This window comes from Orycteropus afer, unplaced genomic scaffold, assembly GCF_000298275.1.
Source record: "Orycteropus afer afer isolate SDZICR_OR568_19922 unplaced genomic scaffold, OryAfe1.0 scaffold00507, whole genome shotgun sequence".
NCBI classification, from domain to species: domain Eukaryota; kingdom Metazoa; phylum Chordata; class Mammalia; order Tubulidentata; family Orycteropodidae; genus Orycteropus; species Orycteropus afer.
The window spans coordinates 984,804-1,010,424 of record NW_006922094.1 but is presented as its reverse complement, the minus strand read 5'-3'; the positions used below and the strand labels follow the sequence as shown (position 1 = coordinate 1,010,424).

At 51.7% G+C, this 25,621-nt stretch overlaps 2 protein-coding genes across 2 annotated transcripts in view; one reads left to right on the top strand and one right to left on the bottom strand.

Annotated features, from left to right (window-relative positions):
- MAP4K1 (mitogen-activated protein kinase kinase kinase kinase 1) overlaps window positions 1-6,529 on the top strand; it is a 20,228-nt gene extending 13,699 nt beyond the window's left edge. The window contains exons 23-31 of the mRNA XM_007955510.2: window positions 873-981; window positions 1,066-1,124; window positions 1,262-1,365; window positions 2,138-2,312; window positions 2,594-2,656; window positions 2,839-2,928; window positions 3,012-3,082; window positions 3,749-3,804; window positions 6,460-6,529. Coding sequence (XP_007953701.1) covers window positions 873-981; window positions 1,066-1,124; window positions 1,262-1,365; window positions 2,138-2,312; window positions 2,594-2,656; window positions 2,839-2,928; window positions 3,012-3,082; window positions 3,749-3,804; window positions 6,460-6,529 — 797 coding nt within the window. The remainder of the gene's footprint in view (window positions 1-872; window positions 982-1,065; window positions 1,125-1,261; window positions 1,366-2,137; window positions 2,313-2,593; window positions 2,657-2,838; window positions 2,929-3,011; window positions 3,083-3,748; window positions 3,805-6,459) is intronic.
- Window positions 6,530-6,877: 348 nt separating this feature from the next.
- RYR1 (ryanodine receptor 1) overlaps window positions 6,878-25,621 on the bottom strand; it is a 163,748-nt gene continuing 145,004 nt past the window's right edge. Inside the window, exons 91-106 of the mRNA XM_007955540.1 lie at window positions 25,318-25,617; window positions 24,513-24,589; window positions 23,820-23,973; window positions 22,528-22,614; window positions 21,218-21,469; window positions 19,752-19,882; window positions 15,431-15,473; window positions 13,024-13,154; window positions 12,873-12,933; window positions 11,522-11,668; window positions 11,100-11,234; window positions 8,483-8,639; window positions 7,809-7,873; window positions 7,618-7,718; window positions 7,358-7,409; window positions 6,878-6,973 (exon numbers count right to left, since the gene is read on the bottom strand). Of these exons, the coding sequence (XP_007953731.1) occupies window positions 6,878-6,973; window positions 7,358-7,409; window positions 7,618-7,718; window positions 7,809-7,873; window positions 8,483-8,639; window positions 11,100-11,234; window positions 11,522-11,668; window positions 12,873-12,933; window positions 13,024-13,154; window positions 15,431-15,473; window positions 19,752-19,882; window positions 21,218-21,469; window positions 22,528-22,614; window positions 23,820-23,973; window positions 24,513-24,589; window positions 25,318-25,617 (1,989 nt within the window). The remainder of the gene's footprint in view (window positions 6,974-7,357; window positions 7,410-7,617; window positions 7,719-7,808; window positions 7,874-8,482; window positions 8,640-11,099; window positions 11,235-11,521; window positions 11,669-12,872; window positions 12,934-13,023; window positions 13,155-15,430; window positions 15,474-19,751; window positions 19,883-21,217; window positions 21,470-22,527; window positions 22,615-23,819; window positions 23,974-24,512; window positions 24,590-25,317; window positions 25,618-25,621) is intronic.

The following is a 25,621-nucleotide window of genomic DNA, read 5'->3' as shown; positions in this document are numbered from 1 at the left end:
GGAGTGGCTGGTGGGTTTGAACTGCCAGCCTTCTGGTTAGCGGTCAAGTGCCTTAGACACTATGCTACCAGAGCTCCTACAAAGGTCTCTGGGTGGTTGGAAACAGCTGAAAGATGAGAGGTTCAAACCTACCCCGAGACACCTCAGGAGACAGGCTTGGTGCTCTGCTTCAAGGTCCCAGCCTCAGAGACCCCATGGAGTGCAGCTCCACTCTGACACGTGTGGAGTTGCCATGAGTGGAAATTGACTCACAGGCAACATTATTGTTATTCTTTCAGTGCATCCGCAGCTCCTCAAGGGTAGGAAACATGTTCCCTTTATTCACCACTGTTCACCAGAGCCAAAGACGGGGCTGGCCTGCCAGTAAACCAGCTGCAAACAAGTTGATCGCAGCCCATGGCTGTCAGAGCGGAGCTGCACCCTGGGGGGTTTCAATGGCTGACTTTTCCAGAAGCAGAGCACCCGGCCTTTCTTCCAAGGCACCTCTGGGTGGCCTCAAACTCCCAACCTTTTGGTTAACCACTGAGAACTTAACGGCTTACACCATGTTGTTGGCTGCCATCCAGTTGACTGACTTGGTCACCCCATGCATGCAGAGTAGAACTGTTCCATAGGATTTTCAAGGCTGTGGCATTTAGGAAGCAGATGGCCAGGCCTGTCTCCCAGGCACCTCTGAGTGAGTTCCAGCGGCCAACTAGTCTAGTAGTTTAGCATTTAACGGTTTGCACCCTGGGTTGCGAGGAGAAGAAATGAGCGGAAGAGCTTAAGACTTGCAGCCTGGGGAGTTTCAGAAGAAGAGATGGGGCTGAGTGAAGGGATGGCGGTGGAGGTCCTGTAACTTCTGTCTCCCCCGATGAACACACGCACTGCAGGAAAGACCCCCCACCTGTATTCTCACAGCGTCCTGGGCCTGCTGGAACGCAAAGAGAGCAGAGCGGGGAGCCCCATTGCTCACATCAGCCCCCACCGGCTGTTGGCAAGGTATCAGCTCCTAATGGCACCAGGGGCCCTGGTGACCCTCCCGACTGCCTTCCCTCCCCCATTCACGCCTGCTGCCTTCTGCAGGAAGAACATGGTCTCCACCAAGATCCAGGACACCAAAGGCTGCCGGGCGTGTTGTGTGGGTGAGAGACTCCCTGGGCCAGGGGCAGGGCTGAGAAGGATGCAGAGTTAGGGCAGGGTGTGGGAGGAGATGTGCGGTGGGCAAAGCCCAGGTGAGGGGAGGGGCCTAATCCCGACCCGCTCCTACTCACCCCCACAGCGGAAGGTGCGAGCTCCGGGGGCCCGTTCCTGTGTGGGGCATTGGAGACGTCCGTGGTCCTGCTCCAGTGGTACCAGCCCATGAACAAGTTTCTGCTTGTCCGGGTAGGGGGCCTCAGAGGCTGGGGATGGTGGGGATGCCCGGGCTAGCCTCCCTCCTTTTGCGCTTTTGTTTAGAGCGCTACGAAGCCACACCTCCACTTGAGCCCCGCCCCAATCGCCCTAAAGCCCTACCTACCTGCGGCTTGGTCTGGAGGACCGCCTTTCTGAGCCTGTCCTCACCCTTGAACTCCATCCTACACACTTGTTGTTGTTTGCCATCGAGGCGGCACCCGACTCATAGCGACCGCTCCTTGGGTTTCCGAGGCAGTATCACTACGGAAGTAGGAGTGCCCAACCTGCCTTCCGAGGAGTGGCTGGTGGGTTTGAACCGCCAGCCTTCTGGTTAGCAGTCAAGTGATTTAGCCACTATGGTGCCAGAGCTCCTATCCTACACACTTGGGCATAGTTATTCCTCATCCTCAGCCCTGTCCCACCCCCAGGGCGTCTCTCATTGAGGCCATGCCCCCGCGGACCTGCCTCTCAATCGCCAGTGCCCGCGATTTCTAAAAGCAGTGAAACCCACCGCCAGCGCCAGCGAGTAGATTCCAGCTTATCGCGACCCCCATCGGGTTTCTAAGGCTGGACTTTTTTGTTTTTTCAATCTTTCTCAGTTTGATTCTTGCCTTTTTTAAAAACTTTTATTTGGATTTGGGTGAAAAGTGTACAGAGCCAATTCATTTTTGATACAGCAGTTCATACACATTTTGTTTCATGACATTGACCGCAATTCCCCACAGTGTACCTCCAAGCCCGCCCCTTTCTGTTCCACCCGTAGCAGGTGCTGTTCCCGCTGCCGTCCCCTCTGCGGGTATTCGCGCTGCTGACGGGGCCAGGCTCCGAGCTACCCGCCGTGTGCATCGGCGTGAGCCCCGGGAGGCCGGAGAAGTCGGTTCTCTTCCACACCGTGCGCTTCGGCGCTCTGTCCTGCTGGTTGGGGGAGATGAGCACCGGTGAGCGGGCCGACGGAGAACTGGATTGCTGGGAGGGGCAGGGCTGGTCAGTTTAAGAGGGGTGGCTGGGCGGAGCTTAGCCCCGGGGCGTTAGTGAGAAAGGGGTGGAGCCTGTCCACCCCCCCCACACACACACATTGGCAGGTCTTATTTAATGGGTGAGGTTAATGAAGAATCGTCACTGGTTGGTGGGTGGGGCTTAGCTTCTGTATTTGAGGGAAGGAAAGGGACTGACTAGTCTTGGGGAGGGGTGAGACCTTGAGCCCTCTTCTGTGAAACAGAGCATAAGGGACCAGTGCAGGTGACCCAGGTGGAGGAAGACATGGTCATGGTTCTGATGGACGGTAAGAACCTTTTCCCCAGCGTTGTGCCCCCAAACCCCTCTCTGCCTCTCTGAAACGCTGAGCTCCTCCAGACCTCACCCGCCACCAGCTTTGATTCTCACACTGAATCTATTGCCTGGTCTCTCCGTGACCCTCTAAGCCCTGCCCACAGCTCTGAAGGCCTTTTCTGTACCCCCTCCCAGGCTCTCTGAAGCTGGTGACCCCGGAAGGGTCTCCAGTCCGGGGGCTTCGCACCCCAGAGATCCCCATGAGTGAAGCCGTGGAGGCGGTGGGTATGTGCAGGGATGTGGGGCCTCGGGGTGGGAGGTGGAGGCTTCGGTGATGGCCACGAGTGACAGCACTGCTTTTGCCCCAGCTATGGTTGGGGGTCGACTCCAGGCCTTCTGGAAGCATGGAGTGCAGGTGTGGGCCCTGGGCTCAGACCAGGTAAGTCCCCCCGACCCCCTGCCAGGGCTGTCACCACATCGTCAGATGGCCTGGGGGGACTGAGTCAGGGTGTGAAGACCTGGGGGGACTGAGGCAGGGTGTGAAGATCTGGGGGAGAAGCTTCCTCTGGTCTCAGTTCAGACAGGTCTTCTCACCCCATGGTCTCTTGAGTCCTCCTCCCATCCCATTCCACTCTGGGATCTTATACGAGGGATTTTGCTTCTCCCTGAGCCTTAGCTCCCTAAATGTAAAGTAGGGGTCAAGATCGAGATATGTGGGTGTGTTTAAGTGCATGGACCAGACAGCCTGGGTTGGAACCCAGCAAAGGGGCCTTAGGCAAATGACTTAACTTTCCCATGGTCATTTTCCTCATGTGCAAACGATAAGGTGCTTATCTCATTGGGCGCTGTGTTGGACTCTACCCTTACAGTTAATTCAGTTCATGTTCAGTCACCGATCAGGTAGGTAGTATGGTTTCCCCATTAGTAATCAGATGCACAGGGAGGTTAAGGAATTTGCCTGGGATCACAGAGCTGGTGAGAGGTATTGGTAAGACTGACTAATCCAGGACCCGAGGCTAGATATCAGACATCTCCCTCTGCTCCATGTTTCTAGGGAGAGGGCAGGGGCCTGCTAGACACTGACACGCACATTCCTTTCCCCCAGCTGCTGCAGGAGCTGCGAGACCCCACCCTCACATTCCGTCTTCTTGGCTCCCCCAGGTATGATCTGGAGGGGGGTTGGGGGACAGAAGGACCTGAGAGGGGCATTTCTGATGTGGAGAGGACATCCTGAGGTGTCCCCACTCACCTGTATCTTTGACCCAGACAGTCTTTAACCTGGTCTCTTTATGTCCACCCTGTCCCCTATTGTCCTTTCCCCCACTCCACCCCACAGCAGCCAATGGGGTCTTTTTCGTTAATTTTTATTGTGATTTGGGTGAAAGTTTACAGAGCAAATTCATTTTCCATACAGCAGTTTATACACATTTTGTCTCATGACATTGACTGCAATTTTCCACAGTGTAACAGCTCTCTTCCCACTTCCTCGCCATAGTTCCCTCTTTCCTGTGTCCTTCCCTGTCATGCACTCCCACCCACAAGCTGTTTCTCTGTGCAAAGACTGCCCTTTTGTTCTCCCACAATGATTGATTGATCACTCCAAGGAGTGTATCTACCTGATGTAAATGTTCACCTTATATGCCTGTCTGTTGTTTGGCTGGAAGCCACAGGAGTGAGTTCAGTTCTAGACCTGAAGGGTAACTAGGGGCCATAGTCTCAGGGGTCTCACCACATCACCACAAGGGGTATTTTTATTTTTTTATATTTAACTTCTGATTTTGACAAATGTTAGACTTACAGAGAAGTTGCAAAAACAATCCTCTTCATCAAGATTTCCCAGATGTTAACTTTTTTTTTTTTTAAAAAAAGTAACCTTTTTTCTTCATAAAGAACAATAACAACAAAAATCAACAACCACAAAAACTCTTGCCTAACCCATGTAACATCACAAATTCAGGTAGCTCAATACAGCTTTCCTATTATAATTCTTAGGTCTTTGTCCTGCTTTGAAATTTTTTTTTTATTTTTGTTTTAAAAAAACTCCACCACATTTGCTTTATCCTTCTCTCTTCCTTTCTCTCTTTTTTTGAACCACTTGAGGGTCAGTTGCAAACATGGTGTCCATTTACTCCTAAACATTTCAGTGTATATTTCCTAAATCAAAGCAAAGACATCCTTTGACACAGCCACATCAGAGCCCTCAAAGGAAGAAAGTAGCAGTGAGCTGTCACTACCTTCTAATCCACACACCTGTTCATGTTGCACCAGTTGGTCCCAATGATGTGTTTTATCACAAAAGAATTGTTTCCGGTCCAGGATCACAGGCTGCATTTAGGAGTCATGTTTCTGTAGCTGGCGACAGTTCTTCAGACTTTGTCTTTCATGACTTTGATACTTTTCCAAGTGTGCAGGAGGGTTGTTTTGTAAATGTCCCTCAGATAGGTAGGTTTGAGGTTTGCAGGTTATGCATTTTGGGCATGAGTACCAAAAAGTGATGCTGTGTGCTTCTTAGTGCATCCTCTCAGGGAGGTACAGGACACCAGTTTGTCACATCACTGGTGTTATCATTCAGTTAAGGGGGAGCCTTTAGGTTTCTCTACTGTAAAGTTGCTCGTTTTTCCTTTGTAATAATAATAATAATAATACGTATCTTTTGGGGAGATCCACTGAGACTCTGTAAGTACACTGTCTCTCATTAGACTTGCACCCACTAGTTTCAGCATCCATTGATGATTTTTGCCTGAACCTTGTAATTATTATAAGGAAGGCGCTGTGGTGGTGCAATGCCTAAGGCATTTGACTGCTAACCAGAAGGCTGGTGGTTCAAACCTACCAGCCACTCCATAGAAGAAAGATGGGGCAATCTATTTCTGTAAAGATTTATAGCCTTGGAAACTCAAGAGGGGTAGCTACGAGTTGGAATCAACTTGACAGCACTGGGTTTGATTTGGGTTTTGCTTCCATAAAGATTACAGCCTTGGAAACCTTACGGAGCAGTTCTGCTCTGTCCTGTAGGGTCGCTGTGAGTTGGGATCGACTCGATGGCAGTGGGTTTGGTTTGGCTTGTAACTGTTAGGAGGCTTCTACCGAATGGTGATTTTCTGGTCTCCCACTCCTGCATTTATTACTTGGCATTCTCCTGTAGGGAAGAGCTTTCCCTTCTCTACTGTCTGTTTCAGTCAGCATGGTCTCAAGGGTTTCCATTTTACTCTTTGGGCTATGCTCTATTCCTATCATTGTTTATTTTGATACACAAATAGTCCCAGATTTAGCCAGTGGGAGCCCCTTCAAGGAGCCCCTGTGTCCTTTTGACAGGCTGTGGGGGGGAGGATAGTTGTTTCTATTTGTGTCACTCTCCCTGTGGCCTCAAGACAGACACCCAGTGCTGGCCACAGCCCACAAGGCCGTGCCATCTCCAGCCAAGCCCCAGCTCCCTTCTACCCTGAGGTCTTTGCACTCCACCTCAAAGCTGTTCCCTCTGCCCACAACGCTCTTCTCTACCCTTTTCACTAAGTTTCCTCCTGAGTCTCCTTCAGGTTGCAGCATCACTGTCCATCCTTTGGGGCAGCCTTAACTGGCCTCCCAAGTTAGGTGTCCCTGCTATCCACCCCATGCTTCGTTGCACCCGTCTTCACTCGCTGAGTCATGTTGGGCTCCCACTAGAGCCGTGACCTCCGCAAGGGCAGGGACCACATCAGCACATTCACTGTGCAGCTCAGCACTGGGCTGACACAGCCTCTAGAACTACTTTGTGAAGGAATAAATGAATGAATGAATGAATGAATGTACAAACTGACTTCTCCCTTCCTTCCCCAGGCCTGTGGTGGTGGAGACACGCCCAGCAGATGACCCCACTGCCCCTAGTAACCTTTACATCCAGGAGTGAATCCCTGAGGGGAGGTCAGGAATCAGTCCTTGTGTACACACACACACCCCCACACCCAACAGACACACACTGGTGGTCGTGCCATGTTCTTGTCTGCAAATAAACATGACTTCAACCTCTGCTGTCCTCTTGTTTTTCAGAAGGGAAAGCAGAATTTCTGGGGCCTATCCCCCCCAAATATCCAATAACTCATCCAAGTGGTGTCGGGGTATAGCATGGGCTTTATTTCTCCAGTACGTGGTCACCTCTCCCCCAGCTGCCTGGGGAGAAAGGAGGGGTGAGGGGTAAAGGGGCTTGCCATGAGAATAAGGCACTTGAGGTGGGAGCAGAGGGCCAGCTGGGGGTGTCTCAGCTAAGCTGGTCCTCATACTGCTTGCGGAAACAGTCACCAGCCGGAAAGAAATCCCAACATCTCTCCTGGTACATCTTCCAGACATAAGATTCCTAGAATTTCAGGGAGTGGGGAGAGCCAGGTGGTCACATTCTGAAACACTTACATGCTCTCTTTACCGTGCCCTGTTGGAGCCTACCAGCAGATTTGGGGGGAAAACGTAGCAGTCAGCTTCCATTAAGATTACAGCCTTGAAGACCCTGTGCAGCAGCTCTATGCTGTTCTCTAGGGACACTGTGAGTCCGAATCAAGTCCAACTTAGTGGGTTTGGTTAGGGCTTTCTAAGAGTATGGCCTTGGAAACCCTATGGGGCAGTTCTACTCTGTGCCACAGGGTCCCTGTGAGTCCGTGAGTAGCAGAGGGCAACGGTGTTTGGTTTGGGGTCTACTTGAAATCTCTTTGCCCTGACCACCACCCCCCCATTGGCACTCCCTTACCTGACCCGTGTGCTCTGTCTCATCCTTGTTTATCAGATACATCAGGAAAAACCTGTGGGCAGGGGGCAGTGGGAGACTTGTCAGGACCACCCTTCTCCTGATTGGGTGGCTGGGAACTCACCACACCTACCCACCCACCCCCACCGATACTACACAACCCCTTCCCCACCCCTTCCCAACAGGTCAAAGCACATCATCTGCCCCTAGCGGCCGGCGGCCACACCCCCATCCTCCTGATTGGCTCGCGGGCCTATGCTCACATGTAATTGGCCAGGTTGTGCTCCTCTAACGTGTGGGTCTCGAACCCATGTGGTGTCGTGTCGAAGTAGTCACTGCCGATTCCACAGATGAAGCACTTGGTCTGTGGATGATGGAAGACTGGTCAGAGTTGAGGCCCATTTGACCTCCCAATGATCCTTAAATCCCGCTCATCACTCCGGGCATGACCCACCTCCATATCTTCCCTCACTTGCTCTTGCTGGTCTCGGAGCTCACCGAAAGCGTCAATGATGAGACCTGGGGTGGGAGAACGCAGGTCAGTGTCCTACCTCTGACCCAGTTCAGGGTCCTCCACTGCCCCAGCTGTACACCTCTGGGCCTTTGCCTCCCACCCGCTACCTCCCTAATCTCATTCCTGCTTCCTGAGAACACCACCACCTAGCATTTACTGAGCACTTACTATGTGCCAAGGACCTCTGGTGGTGCAATGCCTAAGGCATTTGACCGCTAACCAGAAGGTTGGTGGTTCAAACCCACCAGCCACTCTGGAAGGAAGAACGGGCAATCTACTCCCCTAAAGATTTACCACATTGGAAACCCAAAGGGGGTCGCTATGAGCCGAAATCGAGTGAATCAAAATCGGTGAGTTTGGTTTTGGTTTTGGTACTATGTACCAGATCCTGAACGACTGACTTAATCCTCATAACAACCCTATAAGGTTAGTTAATATCATTAACATCAGAGAAACTGAGGCCCAAAGAGGTCACTTGCCAAGGTCTCACAGTAGAGAGAGGCAGAGCCAGGATGTGAATCCAGTCAGACTAGATACTGGGCCTGCACTCTTAGGCATGGGTGAGCCTGCCTCTGGGCAGAGTCCCCTCTCCCGTGACCCCAGCCAGCACTGACCCTGGATGATGGCCAGTAGGATGACAATGACGAAGAAGAAGAATGTGATGTCAAAGACCACCCGGTACAGCTCATACTCATCGCCTGCTGGGTCCTCGATCTCATCCCCGATGCCCCCGCCAGCCCGGACACCCACGTACATGTGGAACAGGTAACACTGGAAGAGGGGGAGCATAGCAGTCACTTATCCAATCATCCAACATTCACCAAGAACCCACCAGGGCTGGAGACACAGCAGTGACCCAGATGGCCCTGGGCCAGCCTTCACCGGCCTTGTAGACATGCGACAGCCCAGAAGTGGCTGGGGCTGGGATAGTGAGAGAACAGGTGGAGGGGTGGGGCTGGGATGAGGGAGACCATATGTGGATGGGCTGGGGCCCAGACAGAGAAGTTGCAAGTGGATGGGACAGGCTGGGAACGAGAAGGTATAGGCAGAGGGGTCAGGGCTGGGATGGGGAAGGTTCAGGAAGCTTTGAGAGGCTGGTAGAAGCTTCTGACCCAACTTGGGTGATCAGGTGAGGCTTCCTGAAAGACAAAACGTGTGATTTGAAACTTGAAGAAGGTGTCAGGTGAAGGGGAGGTGGGAGAGAGTTCCAGGCAGAGAAAACCACACATGCTACACCACCATGGGGGAGGAAAGAATACATTTTGCAGCTGTGAGGAACTGAAAGAGGTTCAGAGAGGCTGGAAAACAGAGCTCCTATGAGCAGGGAGAGAGATGAGGTAGGCCCCAGTCGCAGAGCTCTGCAGGTCCAACCAGGGAGAGCTTCCTGTAGGAGGTGGCATTTATGTTGAAAGGTGACGTGTCAGGTAAAGGGTTATGTGTGTAGCTCAGGCTTCGTGTCGGGGCAGAGTTAGTATCAGGTGCAAAGGGCCTGAGTCAGGAGGAAACTCACAGCCTTAAAGGAACTGAAAGAGGACGAGCTGGGCAGGGATCAGAGCCTTGTGATCCTTGGTGAGGGGCCTGGATTTTATCTGGAGTTACAAGAAGGTTCTAAGCAGAAGGGAGCCATAGTCCACTGGCACTTGGGGAAGATTCCACACTTGTTCTCTCTGTGTCCCCCAGAAGTGAGAGAACCCAGGTTGTCCTGGGTAAGAGTTGAGGCCAGTGACTTTGTGGGAACAAAGCTGTGGGCAGGCAAGACCAAGTCTGGTGGGGACTCAGATGCCAGGCTGGGAGCTGGGCTTAGTTCTGAGAGCAGAGGACCCATGAGCTGGCTTACAGGACCCTTTCTGAGACAGTCCTCTGAAATGACCCTTTCAACTGTGGCCCACTTGAAGGCTGAAATCAATTTGGGTTGTGACCACCATTAATAGAATAGAATAGAAAAAAAAAAAAAAAAATGGAAACATGGGTTGCCTGCTGGGACTTTGGGTGACATTTTTAATTACAGATGTTAATAATAGGAGCTAACATCTGTATAATCCTTAATACATGCCAGGAATTATTCTTTTATGCCTTAGATGATTAGGGAGGACTAGTTGGACCTAAGGAGCTCTGGTAGCATAGGGCCTAAGGCACTTGACTGCTAACCAGAAGGCTGGCGGTTCAAACCCACCAGCCACTCCTCTGAAGGAAGATGGGGCAATCTACTTCCATAGTGATACTGCCTCGGAAACCCAAGGAGGGGTCGCTATAAGTCGGGTCCAACTTAACGGCACATCACAACAACAACAACAAGTTGGACCTAAAAGCAACCCTATGAGATGGGCACTATTGTTAAACACCTGTTAAAAAAAAAAAAAAGGAGACAAAAACATAGGGAGGTTGAGTGGCCTGCTCCAAATTACAGAGCTTGTAAGTGGCACCACTCATCTGTCAGTTTGCCGCACTGTGGCGGCTTGCATGTTGCTGTAAGGCTGGAGGTGATGCCACCACTATTTCGAATACCAGCAGGGTCACCCATGGTGGACAGGTTTCAGCGGAGCTTCCAGACTAAGACAGACTGGGAAGAAGGACAAGGCCATCCACTTCTTAGAGAACTGGCCACTAGAAAACCTTATGAACAGCAGTGAAACAATGTCTGTGTATGACTGCAGTGGCTGCAACAGCGAGCTTAAGCACAGCAAGGATTGTGAGGAAGGCACAGGCCAGGGTAGTGTTTCGTTCTGCTGCACGTAGGGTCACCATGAGTCGGAATCGTCGAAAGCACCTAACAACGACAACAACAACAAAGTGGCAGAGGCACTCTGCCTGAGCTCCTTTCCACTAATAATACTTCAAAACACTCAACACCGAAATGACGGCTAACATTTAACCAGTCACAATCTTACAGCCCCACGTGTGTCAGTGTAGAACCGGGCCCCAAAGGGTCTCCAGTGGGTGATTGTTCAGAAGGGGATCGCCAGGCCTTTCTTCCAGGGTGCCCCCAGGCAGACTTGAACCTCCATCCATTCCATCAGCAGCCAAGCATCCTAACCATTCGTCACCATGGGGGAGGAACGCTAACACTTCTGTGCCTGGCATTATTCAAAGTACTTTACATCTGTAAGTTGATTCAACTCGCACAAGTCTATGAGCCAAGTACTACTGTTAGCCCATTTTACTTATGGGAAAACTAAGGATCTGGGAGGGTCAGAAACTTGCCCCAGAGCATTGGGAGAGCGGGGTGCTCACCGTCATCATGTCATCACACTTCATGTCAGGCTCATCTTCATCCTCACTCTTGTTGTAGAACTTGCGGAAGAAGTTGAAGGCCACCACCGTGTACAGGTAGACCACCACTGCCAGGAGGCCCACGGTCATCACCAGCTGGGACAGGAAGGGGATAGGTTACCTCCATGCCCAGCTTCCCCTCTCCCACACTCAGCCTTGCCAGCCCTTACCTCGGTCCAGCCCATTTGCCCTCATCACCTGGGCCTCACTTCCCACACTCATCAGTGGCTCAGCCCGCCCACCCAACCTTAGCCCTCACCAGTCCTCTGTCACTCCTCACCCCTTGACCCTTGGCCCCTCAGCCCGATCCAGCCTGCTGGCTCATCCCTGCCAAGCTCCCACCCTAGCCCAGCCCTCCATCCTTGGCCAGATCCTGTCCATACCTGTTTCCCGTTGTGGGTGACAGAGGAGAGAATGGTACGCAGTGTCTTGACCCCCATGGCAATGTCCAGGAGGTGGGCAGCAAAGAAGAAGTTGTTGTAGTGCCCGAGGAGCGACATCACCATGTACCATCCCAGGTATAGAAAGGACTGTGGGCACACAGGGTGAGAGTCAGGGAGCACGCAGGGAGCACTCGGGGAGACTATCTGCACCTCTCTCTGTTGTTGTTGTTGTTGTTGTATTTTTGTTCTATTGTTCTCTATTATTGTTGTTGTTGTGTGCCGTTGAGATGGACCCAATTCAAAGCGACCCCTCCTTGGGTTCCCAAGGCAGTATCACTATGGAAGTAGATTGCCCAGCCTTCCTTCCGAGGAGTGGCTGGTGGGTTTGAACCGCCAGCCTTCAGGTTAGCAGTCACGTGCCTTAGGCACTATGCTCCCAGAGCTCCTACCTCTCTCTATGGACTTGCCTATGCTGGATATTTCATTAAACAGAATCATTCAGTACATGACCTTTTGTGACTGGCTTCTGTCACTTAGCCGGTGGTTTTGAGGTGCATCCGTGTTGCAGATGCATCGGGACTTAATTTTTTATGGTGGAATAATATTTCATTGTATAGATGACCACGATTTTTTTTACCCGTTCAGCTGGTGTGGACATTTGGGTGGTTTTCACTGTTTTGGCTAATGTTATACTCTTGCTAGGAGCTCTGGTAGCATAGTGGCTAAAAGCACTTGACTGCTAACCAGAAGGCTGGTGGTTCAAACCCACCAGCCACTCCTCGGAAGGAAGGTTGGGCAATCCTACTTCCGTAGTGATACTGCCTCGGAAACCCAAGGAGGGGTCGCTATGAGTCGGGCCCGACTCGATGGCACATAACAACAACAACAACAACAACAACATACTCTTGCTGGGAACACTCACATCCAAGGATTTGAGTCACTGTTTTCAAGTCTCTTGGGTATGTCTAGGAGAGGACACAACCTGGGACACTCAGGGAGTCAGGGCACATTTAGGACTGAGTGCTCAGGGTCAGGGGCTATCCCTGGTTGGGGAGAATTTGAAGGTCAAGGGCACTCAGGAGTGATGACACACGTGAGGGAGAAGGCATCTGGGGGAACGGGGGAGCCCTGTAGAAGGAAGTCGTCATGGGATTCAGGAGCCTCTGGGGGAGTCAGATGATGTTCTGGGGGACAGAGAGCACTCTGGGGTATGAGGACCCTGGGAGGTCAGAGAGAACCATGAGATCAGAAGCAGACATTCCTTGGTCAGGGACCTGGGGCTAGAGTCCCCCAACCATCCTAGAACCCAGCACCACCACCACCACCACCACCACCATGGTCTTCCCCTCACGTTGTCTGTGAAGATGACCCCGAACTTCCAGATCTGGTACTTGACGTCAATGGACATGAGCCTGTATGGGTAGAGAGAACCCGATTCCAGGGATCAGCCCTGGCCACCTCCCGGCCTCCCCAGGCCCGCACAGCAGGGCCGCCTGGCTCACCAGGTGAGCAGCCCGGGTGGTGGCTCAGGCTTCCGCTCGTTGTGGGCCGTGATCTCCAGTGTGGCCAGATCCATGCCCAGCAGCTCGGCAATCCGCTCCCGCCCATAGATGTCGCCGTGCTTGTCCAGGACCTGCACGGGGGAACCTTGGGCAGTGTGGGCATAGCCAGGGCGAGGGGCTGTGGCGGGGGCAGAAGTGGAGGTTTCTGGGGACACCCTGAGCTTTGTGCGGGAAACTGCAGATGCATTTTCCCCCCTTGGGAGAGGGATCAGAGCTTTCTGTAAGATCCTCAATGGGAGGATCCAAAAGGGAACCTCATTAGCCAGCTTAGTGGGATAATGGCTTATTTTTAGGGTGACAGACAAGGAAGGGAGGTGGAGAGGTGACTCAGTAGTAGAATGTGGGAGACCCAGGTTCGAGTCCAGTCCTATGGACCTCATGCACAGCCCCCAGCTGCCTGTCAGTGGAGGCCGCATGACACTATGATGCTGAACAGGTTTCAGCAGAGCTTCCGGACTAAGACCAGGAAGAAAGGCCTGGAGAGCTACTTCTGAAAACCAGCCAATAAAAACCCCAGGGATTATAAAGGTCTGAGCTGCGACCAGTCATGGAGATGTGATGGCTCAGGACTGGGCATTGTTTCGTCCGTCGTGCATGGGCTCACCACAAGATAGGGGCTGACTCACCAGCACTAGCAGCTAACAGCCAAGGAAGCTTGTACAATTCAGCCCCTGTCATTTCTCCGAGCTCATCTCCTCACACTGGCCCCCTCGCTCACTCTGTTCCAGCCCAGGAGCCTCCCTGCAGTTTCTCAACTACATTCCTGCCTCAGGGCCTTTGCACTAGCTGCTCCCCCTGCCTAGGACACTGTTGCCCTAGATTTCCACCCAACTCACTCCCTCACCTCCTTATTAAATAAGGAGCCTTCCTCAGCCTTCCTGAGGCCCTAGGGGATGGCCTCAGGCCTCAGGCAGTCACCTGCCACACACAAGCTGGCAGTTCAAACCCACCAGCCACTCCTGCCAGGTAGCCGGGTCATCTCAGGAGCTCTGGTAGCATGGTGCCTAAGGCATTTGACTGCTAACCAGAAGGCTGGCTGTTCAAACCCACCAGCCACTCCTCAGAAGGCAGGTTGGGCGATCTACTTCCGTAGTGATACTGCCTTGGAAACCCAAGGAGGGGTCGCTGGGAGTCGGGTCTATTCGACAGCACATAACAACAACAGCCTTCCTGACCACCCTACATAAAACTGCTTCTCCTGACCTATACAACATCCCCCAGTCTCTTCACTGTGTACTTTTTTCCTACCACATCTATCACCACCTGAGCACGGTAAATGTGTTCACGGTCTGGCTTTCCTACCGGAAGGTCAGAATCACTGACTTGCTCACTGCTGGCTCCCAGGTCCCTAAAACCATTCCTGGCACACAGTAGGTGTTCAATTAACTTTTGTAGGATGAATGAATGCTAGTAACAGCCAACACTTACCTAGACTTCCAATATATATGTGACATGTATTGCTCACGTAGTAGGTCATTTAATCCTTACTACAACCTTGTGAGTTCGGCACAATTATGAACCCACTTCTAATGAAGCAAATGGGCATGGAAGGATGACCCAACGAGGAGTGGAAAGGCAGGCTACCTGGCGCCGGGGTCTGCGCACCTAAAACACTTGCCTCACCTCCTCCCTCATAGCTTTTTTTTGTGAGATAAAATTCATGTAATGTAAAATTAATCGTTAAGTGAACAATTCAGTGGCACTCGGTACCTTCACAATGTTGTGCAACCACCACTTCTGTCCATGTAGTTTCAAAACACTGTCATCACCCGCAACCACTAACCTGTGTTTGGTTTCTATGGATTCACTTATTCTACATGCTTCATATACTTTTGTACGTGGCTTCTTTCACTAGCAAAGAATTTTCAAGGTTCATTCACATTCTAACACAGATCAGGACTCAATTCCTTTTTATGGCTGAAGATACCACATTTTGTTTATCCAGCCATCTGTTGATGAACACTGGGTTTTTTCCACCTTTGGGCTATTGCAAATAGTGTTGCTGTGGACATTCGGGTATAAGGATTTGTTTGAGCCCCTGTTATCAATTCTCTTGGGTTTAGGAGTGCAATTGCTAGGCCGCATGGTAATTCTATGTTTAACTTTTTGAATATTTACTGAGTACCTGCTCTGTGCCAGGCACGGTCTATGCACCTCACATGTACCATTGCATTTGAGGGGGGTGGTAATCATGCCCATCTCCATATGGGGAAACGACACTTCTCAGAGAGCCAAAGCCCCTTGCCCAAGGGCGCACAGCAAGTGCCCAGCAGAGCTTGGATGGACTGACAGTGGCAAGGGACCTGGCTTGGGAGGCCCTTCCAGGTCCCCATCTATGTCCTCTCACCTTCCGCTTCACAAACTTGTCCCAGTAGTTGCTGGGGAAAGATCTGCCGAGAGAGAGAAACCATGAGATACGAGAGGGAGAGGGAGAGGAGCCCCCACCAGGCCTGGGTGATGTGAAATTCTCCTCCTTACTAGGGGCCTGGGTTCCACTACTTGATTTCCCAGGGCACTCTGCCCAGGGTGGGCACAGGTCACTCAGGGGCCAGTTCTAAATACCCTGTGACAGGCAAAGCTCCCCCAAGATCAACCACTACCCCACTGCCATCTTCGGTGGAGCTCAAGAGGCTTGCATTCAGAGCCAGGATGTGTGAAAGGACACCAGAGGCACACTCGTGAGGAAGTTCTTGCGCGTGAAGGTGGTGTGGAGTCCAAGCCAGCGGCCCGGCTCTGTCTCCCGCTCCAGGGGGGTGGTGTGCTTTCCCACAGTGTTTTATTTGGTGATTCTTGCCCTTTATTTACCAGTTTTCAAAGTGATAAGTTGATGCCCTAGCTTCCTGTAAAGGTGGCCAGTAAGGTTTTTTTGGGTGTGTGTGTGTGTAGATGAAGGAGTTCTGGTGGCATAGTGGGTAAGACATTTGTCTGCTAACCAGAAGGTCAGTGGTTCAAACCCACCAGCTGCTCTGTGGGAGGAAGATGAGGCAATTTACTTCTATAAAGATTTACAACCTTGGAAACCCAATGGGGGTCGCTATGAGTTGGCACTGACTTGATGGCAGTGGATGGGTGTGTAGATTGAAGGAGCGCTGGTGGCACAGTGGTCAAGCACTCGGGTGCTAACTGACTCAGTGGTTCAAATCCACCAGCCACTCCACAGGATAAAGATGGGGCAGTCAGCGTCCATAAAGATTATAGCCTTGGAAACCCTATGGGGCAGTTCTTCTCTGTCCTCTAGGGGCACTGTGAGTCGGCATCCACTAAAACACAGTGGGTTTGGTTTGGGCTTTGCTTCCACAAAGTCTGACAGCCTTGGAAACCCTATGGGGCAGTTCTACTCTGTCCTCTAGGGGTGCTGTGAGTCCAAATTGACTCGACAGCACCGGCTTGGTTGTGATGTGGAGATTTATTATGAGTTGATGATTTTAAACCTGTTTGATGTTTAAATTCAATGCACTTCCTAGCCTTATCGATACTCAAATGGTCCCTGACTTGTCCAGTGGGAGACCATTCTGGGGGGTTCCGGGGTCCCTGAGGCATGCCTGCACTTCCTCTTGAGCACGTCATCACGTTCTGACCCTGCGTGATAATCTAGGCTCATTTTGTACTTCCTCAGCCCCGCCCTGAAGTTGGCCACTTCTCCAAGGAGCTGGTTCCTCTTCATAGGAAAATGTATTTAGAAATCAAGATCTTGAACACTCACTATTTCAAACAGCTATTTCTGTCTCTCTCCTTTGCACATGAACTTGAATGTGTTGGAGTTTAAATGTGCCTTTGATGGTGGTGACAATGATCATGTAGGATGTGCTTCAACAAACAAACAAAAACCAAACTCACTGCCATGGAGTTGATTCAATTCTAGGCTGTAATTTATATGGAAGCAGACTGCCATGTTGGTCTCCTGTGGGGAGGCTGGTAGGTTTGAACTGTTGACCTTTTGATTAGCTGCAGAATGCTTAACCTCTGTGCCACAAATGTGGTTTATCTTCCTTCCTCCTCATACCAGCTTTACTGGGTGGAACTTCCAATCCTTATCTAGAATTTATGGTCAGATGAACAGCTTCAGGGCCCCAGATATGATGTTAATCACGGCAAGATTCTTGTGGAGTTGGTGTTGTTATTAATGCCCACTTTACAATGAGGAAATTGAGGCACAAAGAGGGGAAGTGACTGGCTGTGAAGTTGCAGTGGGGTATGCCAGACACAGGGTTTGAACCCAGCTCTGTCTCCAGGGAGGGCTTCTTGTTCTGGAGAAATGCCCCATCACCACAAAGCCCCACTGCATGAACATATGAAGTGGGACTTGCTGTGGGTGACAACGGAGCTGGGTGGGGGCTATGGACTGAGTCATGTCTCCCCAAAACATGTATTTTAAAGCCTTACTCCTATATCTGTCAGAGGAGCAGTGGCTGTTGGAACCCACCATCTGTTCCAATGAGGCAGGCTGCTTCCATAAAGATTTACAGCCTTGCAAACCCTAGGGGGTATTTGTACTGTCCTCTAGGAGCACTGTGAGTCGAAATCTACTCAACGACAGTGGGTTTGGTTTGGGCTTTGCTTCCATAAAGATTCATAGCCTTGCAAACCCTACAGGGCACTTCTACCCTGTGCTATTGGGTCCCCATGAGTTGGAATCCCCTCACAGGCAACGGATATAGCTGTCAGAATCCACTAGATGGCAACTAACAACAACCACATACCTAGGGGTGTAATCCCATTTGGGAACAGGGTTTTATGTCAGTGTAGCCATTATCAGCATGGGGTGTGCTTGAAACCAACCCTGTGTGAGATCTAAGAGATCAAGCACAGGGTGTCCAACCACACTGTCAGAAGACAATGGAGGCCTACCGGCCTATGAGTGAAGGACACCAAGGATGGCAGCCAGGGCTGACACCAGGATTGTTCCCAGAGCCAACAGATAGCGGGCCTCCCCTAGGGCTGATACCCTGAATTCAGACTTCCAGACTCCTAAAACCCACTGCTGCTGAGTCAAATCCAACTCTTAGTGACCCTGCAGGGCAGAGCAGAACCACCCCACAGGGTTTCCAAGGCTATACATCTCTATGGAAGCAGACTGCCTCATCTTTCTCCCATGAAGTGCCTGGTGGATTTCAAGAGGGGATAAGAGAAAAGGCATGCCAGACAATGTTTCTACAAGTGTATTGCTATGTTCTGTAAGAATTCCCAGGTATATAGTAGAGCTGACAAGGGACAAGGTTGTAGTCACTTCTTGGTCACAGCCAGCTACCCAGAGGGAGCAAGTAGTTGGACCTGTGTGGGCTCAGGACCATAGTCACAGGGGACATCAAGCTCAATTGGCAAAACATACTGCACAAAACATTGTTCCACATCCTATTTTGGTGAGTAGCGACTGGGATCTTAAAGCCTGCAAGCAACCATCTAGATGCAACAATGGGTCTCTCCTCGTCCAGAGCAAAGGAGAATGAAAAAAATCAAAAATTCATGGAAAGAATTAGTCCTAGCGACTGGTACACCATGCAATCCTCAGCCTATACGACTATGAGACCAGAAGAACTAGATGGTGCCTGGCTACCATTGTCAACCACTCGGAGGGGGATCTATGTAGGAAATCCTGGATAGAATGGGAGAACAATGTGGAACAAAACTCAAAATCATTTGGAAAAAAAAAGGGGGGTGGACCAGGTTTGCTGGTCTGATAGAGCCGGATGGAACCACTGAGACTCTGGCCCCTAGCCGCCCTTCAGGTCTGGAACTGAACCCACACCTGTGGCTTCCAGACAAACAAAAGACAGGCATATGAGTTGAACATTTACCTGAGATAGATATACTCCTTGGAGAGAACAATCATGGGAGAAAGAAGGGCTGTGTAAGCACAGGGAGACAGCTCAGGGTGCAGGAGTGCACAGAGGGATAGACACAGGGAAGAGGTGACTATGGGGAGGAAGTGGGAGGGGAGCTGTTGCATTGGGGTAAATTGTAGTCAATGTCATGACACAAAGTGTATGCTAACTGCTGTATGGAAAGTGAATTTGCTCTGTAAACTTTTACCCAAATCACAATTTAAAAAAAAAAAAAAAGGAGAAAATGAATTTGCTCTGTAAACTTTCACTAAAATCACAATTAACAAAAGAAAAAGGCATGCCAACCTTTTGGATGGTAGCTGAGCACTTCAATCACTGTGCCACCAGGGCTCCTTTTAAATTTTTGTTAGTGAAAGCCACCCACTTTTGGTATCGCTATTATAGCTGTACTAAGAACCTCAGACAGGGGGGTGTAGGTGGGGTCCAAAGGCCTTCCGCGCCCTCATCCCACCCCCAGGCCCAATTGGCAAACCAAATGATTCCATATTTCCCACTCAGGGGACCTGGGTGAGAATCACAGTTTGGAGGAAGAGGGGGTGCTGTGCATGGAGTTTAATAGGCAGGTTCCCAGGCCTCACCCCAAGGTCACTAACCCGGAACCTCCAGGGCTGGGGCCCAGGAATCTGCACGTGTCACCAGCACCCCCACAGGTACTTTGATGTGAGGGCAATGTGTCTTGTTATAGAGAGGAGGACTAAGGCTTGGGAGGAAGCAGTTAGTGCCCAGAAGAGACTGGAACTCCCGGTTTTGCGGCCCAGGACCCGGCTGCAGTGGAAACCTAGCCCCCTCCCCCCTGCCCGCCCTGAGGTGGGGCTGGGTCCATACGGCGTGTTGAGCACAAGGCGGTCCCACTGCCCCTTAACGTCGTCATCCTCAGGCTGCTCCGTGATGTAGAGGCCGTCAAACTCCAGCTTTCGGGCCAGCTCCTTCTCCCGCTTGAAGATCACCAGGGGCACCTAGGTTGTGCAGCAGGGACAAGGACCTGGCATCAGGCACCTCAGTGAGTCCACAGCCTCTGCATAAGCCACCAGATCTCGCTGGAGCCTGTGTGAGACCCCACATCAGAGGAGCATTCCTGGAGTGGTCAGGGCAGGAAGAAGGGAGCCCGAGGACAAGCCTAATGCTGCGTGGGGTTTCCCAAGAAAGAAAGGTCTGAACTCAGACCTTAAAAGCCAAAAAAAAAAGGAGATCCCGGGTAGAGGAGGGGAACAATGTGGACCAAAACTGAAAATCATAAAAAAGACCAGGTTTACTGGTCTGCAGAGCCTGGGGAAACTCCCAAGGGTATGACCCAGCGTCACCCTTCAGGTCTGGAATTGAACTCACTCCCGTGGCTTCCAGCCAAAGAACAGACAGGTGTATAGGGTGAACATTTACAGCAGGTAGACACACTCCTTGGAACAGTCAACCATGGGAGATCAGAAGGGCAGTATTTGCACAGGGAGATCGCTCAGGGAGCAGGAATGCATGGGAAAGAAGGACACAGGGAAGAGGTAACTACAGGGAGAAAGTGGGAAGAGAGCTGTTACATTGTGGGGATTGCAGTCAATGTCATGAAACAAAATGTGTATGAACTCCTGCATGGAAAATGCATTTGCTCTGTAAATTTTCACTCAAATCACATTACCAAAAAAAAGTCAGAAAAACCAAACCCACTGCCATCAAGTTGGTCCTGACTCAAAACTTAAGGACGAGTCAAAAGAGGCAGGTGAAAGGGTGTGGATAAGCCAACCATTCCAAGCACAGGAAATAACATATGCAAAAATTCTAAGTCAAAACAGAAGTGTTCATCCAATTGGAAAGTGTCAAGATTCGCTACAATCATGGATTCAGACATAGAATCCAAACTGAAGCTCTCCTAACACACCTATGGGGCATCAGAAACCTCCAGTATCTCCACCTCAGAGCCCACACCCCCCCTTAGCAGCCTTGTTCTATCTGAGACCCCAAAGAGCCCCACAGATCTTGATTTACCAACTGACCAACACGCAGAAAATCAGTACTTCCAATCAAAGTCTGCTTCTTGATCAATACGTCAATACAGTGACGTGTGCAGGGCAAGGATCACATAGTCCAACACCCATCTCCTCAGCTAGCGCCTGTGTCAATTCCTAGTTTGAGTATCATCCTCGCCAAGACCCAGTCCTGAGCCCAGTTCCTCAGCCCTCCTGGCCAAGGCCTCCCCGTCAGAGCCCCAGCCCTAACTCTTTTCCCAGCCCCAGGGTCCTTAGTTCCAGCCACTGACGAGGTTTCCATCCCGAGCCTCTGCCCAGAACTGTGCTCACGCCCACCTTGAGACAGTTGTAGCCAATGATGCAGAGAAAGGCCACCAGCGTATGCAGCAAGCTCAAGCACCGCAGCGCAGGCTCCATGTAGCCTGTGCTTTCTTCCAGGAAGTAGTACACCATGTTCTCATCCTCGTCACCCTCTGCCTCCTCACCGGCCCCCGAGCCCCAGCCAGAGCCACCGCCAGACCCTGTGTCTGACACGGCCCCTGCTGCTGAACCCTCCATGTCATCCTCCCCTGGTGGAGAGTCGGACACCTGCAGTAGGGACAGAGGTCAGTCAGGGAAGGAACTCCAGTGTCCTGACACCTGGTTGGCCAGACTCAGAACCCACTAATAAAATTAGCAGCTTCCATCAGTGAGGGCAGATTGGTGCCCCATCAGATACAGTCTTGGTGGAACTGTCAATCAAGATCAAGGGGCAGGCCTAGGACCTTAGCTAGCAAATCAGACTCTGTCCTGGGAGTTTGAGTATTGAACTGACTGACAGGAGGACTGAAAAGAGGTAGAGTTGATTTGTCTTCATAGTGGAGTCCTAAAAAACTGACCATGACTATTAACACTAGGAATCATAGCAGCTTACATGCATACAGCATTTTCTATATGTTAGGTACTGTTCTAATTGCTTTACACATATTAATTCTTTTAATCCCCACAACTCTAAAACATAGATATTATTATCATCCCCATTTTACAGATGAGGAAACTTGAGGCACAGAGAGTTTAAGCAGCTTGCCTGATATCATGCAGGAGTGAGCTGTGGAGCCAGGGTTCGATTCCACAGTATCCATGTTCCTATCATTCTACTATGCCTCTATCCTGTTATCTAGATTACCCAAGAGACCCTGTGTTCTATTATCTAGATCCCTGGCATGATCTCAAATGCCCCTTTGTCTTTTCAGAGGCCTGATTCTCAACCCTTTCCTTCCATTCTGTGAGATGCCCATTTCCTCTTCCCTACAAATTTCTCTTCAGCTGAATTCAGCAAAGCACTCTAACTGAATGAGTGGGTGTTACAGAGAGATGAAAATGTGCACACAGAGGCACAGGGCTAGCCAGTGGTAGGGCTGGGCATGGAACTCACATCTGGGTGCATGCCTAACCCTTGCACATGCTTGGGCATCTGCCCCAGATGAACCCAGATACCCACACTCGCTCCTACGGGGGACCCAGGACTCAGGTGTCCAGCCCAAACCCTCCTAGGAACCCCACCCAATACCTGTCCCTTCATTGCAGGGGCCGTGGGAGCTTGTTGGGGCTGACCCTCCCACCCCACGCCTGGATAAGGGCCTGAACTTTATCCTCATGTCCAGCACCTTATAGAACAGCAAGATGAAGTTGATAGCAAACGCCAAGAAGAGGGCAAGGAATCGCAGGGTGTAAAAGTTCCGAGAGAGGTAGTTCTAAGACAAGGAGAGGGAGAGAAAGAGAAATCTCACGGTCTGGAATTCATCCCATCATCCACCCATAATCAAAGCACCTGGGTCCTCAACACCTGGTCCCACAACCTACTGTTTATTAAGTGCTTACTGAACACCACGACCTGGGTTAAGGGCTTTCTATACATGTCAGCTGTTATTAATTCCTTCTCAGGGGAACCCCATGCATATAAGAGTAGAACTTTGTTCCACAGGGTTTTCAATGGCTGATTTCTGGGAAGTAGATCAACAGGACTTTCTTCCAAGTGCCTCTGGGTGGACTCAACCCTCCAACCTTTTGGTTAGTGGCCGAGTGCATTAACTTTCATCACAATCCCATGAAATAGGTACTACTATGTACTGCCTCATTTTACAGATGAAGAAACTGAGGCTGCAGGGAGGTGAGGGATCTTGGCTAAGGTCAGGGAGCTGGAAAGTGGCAGACCTAGGATTTGAACCCAGGCAGTCAGGCTCTCAAAGCACACTCTCAACCGCTCTGCTATACTGCTTCCAACATGACGTTACCCCAGGCAAGGGACATCTTCCATTTCTCGCTTCCTCTTTTTCTGTTCCCTTTTCCCTCCATCCCTCATTCCTCCCATGAATCTCCACTGAACCACTTTCCATCCAACATGTTCATGTCAGACTGGGCTGGGAGAGAAGACAGGCAGAGCCCTGGGCCCTGCCCTCCCAAACGCCCTTCCTTCTTGGCTTGGGTAAGAAGATGAGCTCTACCCCAGGAACCATGAGACCTCAACAACCCCCCTACCCCAACTCTCCTGCAGCCCATGGAGGAGCTCAGGGGGACACAGAGACTCAGACCAGAAGGCTGAGAGCCAAGAACTGGCCCATGGTGGAAGGACCAGAACCATGACCTCAGTTGGATTGAGGGGCAGACAGTAGAAGACTGTCCCCCCCTCCCCCAGGGGATGGGAAATCTAGACAACTGTCCCAAGATGACCAAAGGTGTGGGGGCTGGAATGAGGAACGTGAGCAGGGGGATGATAGTCAGGGGAGGACCACCTGAAAATGCTGCCATGTGCCCAGGTCCTGGGTCTAGCTGGGGACATCGGCCCTCTCCCAGCCTGGGTTCTCTCAGAGATACACCTGGTGCAGGTGGCGCTCAAGAACAGGGTGGGAAGGTGGGCATAAAAGGTGGGGGAAGTTTCAGTGCCCTGTTGGGTCCTCACCAAGAACTTCACCCTCTGCACTTCCAGTTCTTCCCAGAATTCCATACCCCCACCCTTGGCTTCCTCCTTCTTTGGAGGGGGTGAGGAAGCTTCTGTCTTCTTGGGGGGCTCTGGTGGAGGTTCTGGGACTCCCTCCTTCTCTCCATTCTCGGCACTGCAGGGCAGGACATACAGAGAGATCAGGAGGTGTCCAGGGAATGCGTTCATTCATTCATTCAAAACCATTCACTAGGGACTCACTTCATGTCTGGCCCAATACTGGGTGGTAAGACAGCTCTGTTCCCATGGGTTTCCCCAGTCCAGTCAGAAAGGCAGACTGGACTGAGGGGTCCAGAGTGAACCAGAGTGAACCAGAGTGGGCAGGGTAGGGCTGGAGAAGCCCAAGGGATTGTGGGAGACCAGAGGAGACATTTCTTTATCTTAAAATCAAGGTAGGCTTCCTGGAGGAGATGTAAAAACCAGGACAGAAAGGAGGTGGGAGACTCAAGTGAAGCATGGGAAAAGTGTTCCAGACGGCAGGAACGGCTGGAGTAGTCGCCCTCTACCTGTCCTTTCACTGAGCCCTCTCGGTGCGCAGGCTGGTGACGATGAGAACACAGGGTGCCCAGGACAGCCTCTCGCCCTGACCTCAAGGGCTTCTTGCCCAGAAGGCGGTGACAGGACCTAGGCCCCAGGGGCCCCAAGGCCACTCACTCGGCTTTCTCAGGCTCTGGCTCAGGCTCCGGCTCTGGTTGGGGCTCTGTGGGCAGCTTCTCCTCCTCTCCTTCCACCTGGGTGCAGGGCAAGCGTCAGGGTTTCCAAGCCCCACACAAGCACATCTCAGTGCTGACCTGCCTGGTCCTCTCTCCCTTCTTCTGTTCATTTCTGTGGGCAATCTAAGCTTTACACGCCCCCACACACCAGAAGGAAGAGGGACTATGATTTCCACTTTACAGAGGGGAAACTGAGGCTCAGACAGGGTGAGTGTCTTGCCCAAAGCCCTGTACAGCATCAGGCTGACTCCAAGTGGAGCTGTTCCCTCCCCACCCCCAGAGCATCCTATCACCCTGACAACGGAAACCAAAAGCCAGGGGAAACTCCGGTAGCTTCTCGCGCTCTCTCTCTCTCTCTCTCTCTCTCTCTCACACACACACACACACACATACACACACACAGAAACACCCACGGGGGTCTGAACTCCCCACCACCATGCGCATCTCTGAGGATCTGTCTGCCCCAGTGTCACTGTCCCTTTTCCCCTCCATTTCGGTTTCCGGGTCTCTCCCAGAAGCACCACATGTTTAGCGAGGGCCTTTGTCCTGGTCTCCGGCTCTGAGTCTCTTTCTCTCTGTGTCTCTCTGGGAGCGTCTCTCTCTCTGTGGGCCTGTCTCTCAGGCTCTCTCTGTCCACTCTGTTCATCCCCACCCCGGTCTCTGTCTCCTCTCTGAGGCGCTGTTCCTCCTTCCCACCCCCAATTTCTCTCCAAGATGCTGAAGCCCTCGCACGCCCACATTCTCACCCCCAGCTTCCTCTTTAGGATCGGGGAGCCCTCTGGCGTGGGTGGCTCGGCTGGTGTCGTGTCGCCCATGTCCCCAAGGCCGCCAGTCCCTTCTGGCCGGAAAGGCCCGCCTTCGGCCGCCACCACGGCCCCTTCGGCGCCTTCCTGCCCGGCCTCGCCCACTGCCGCCTCCTCGTCCCCGACGCCCTCCGCCGCGTCGCCTGCGCCCTCGCCGTCTGCGTCGTCGCCGGCCCCCGCAGGCTGCTCGCCGTGCACCTCGTCGCCCGTGGGGTCGGGCATGCCGGCCAAGAGCTCCGTCACCGTC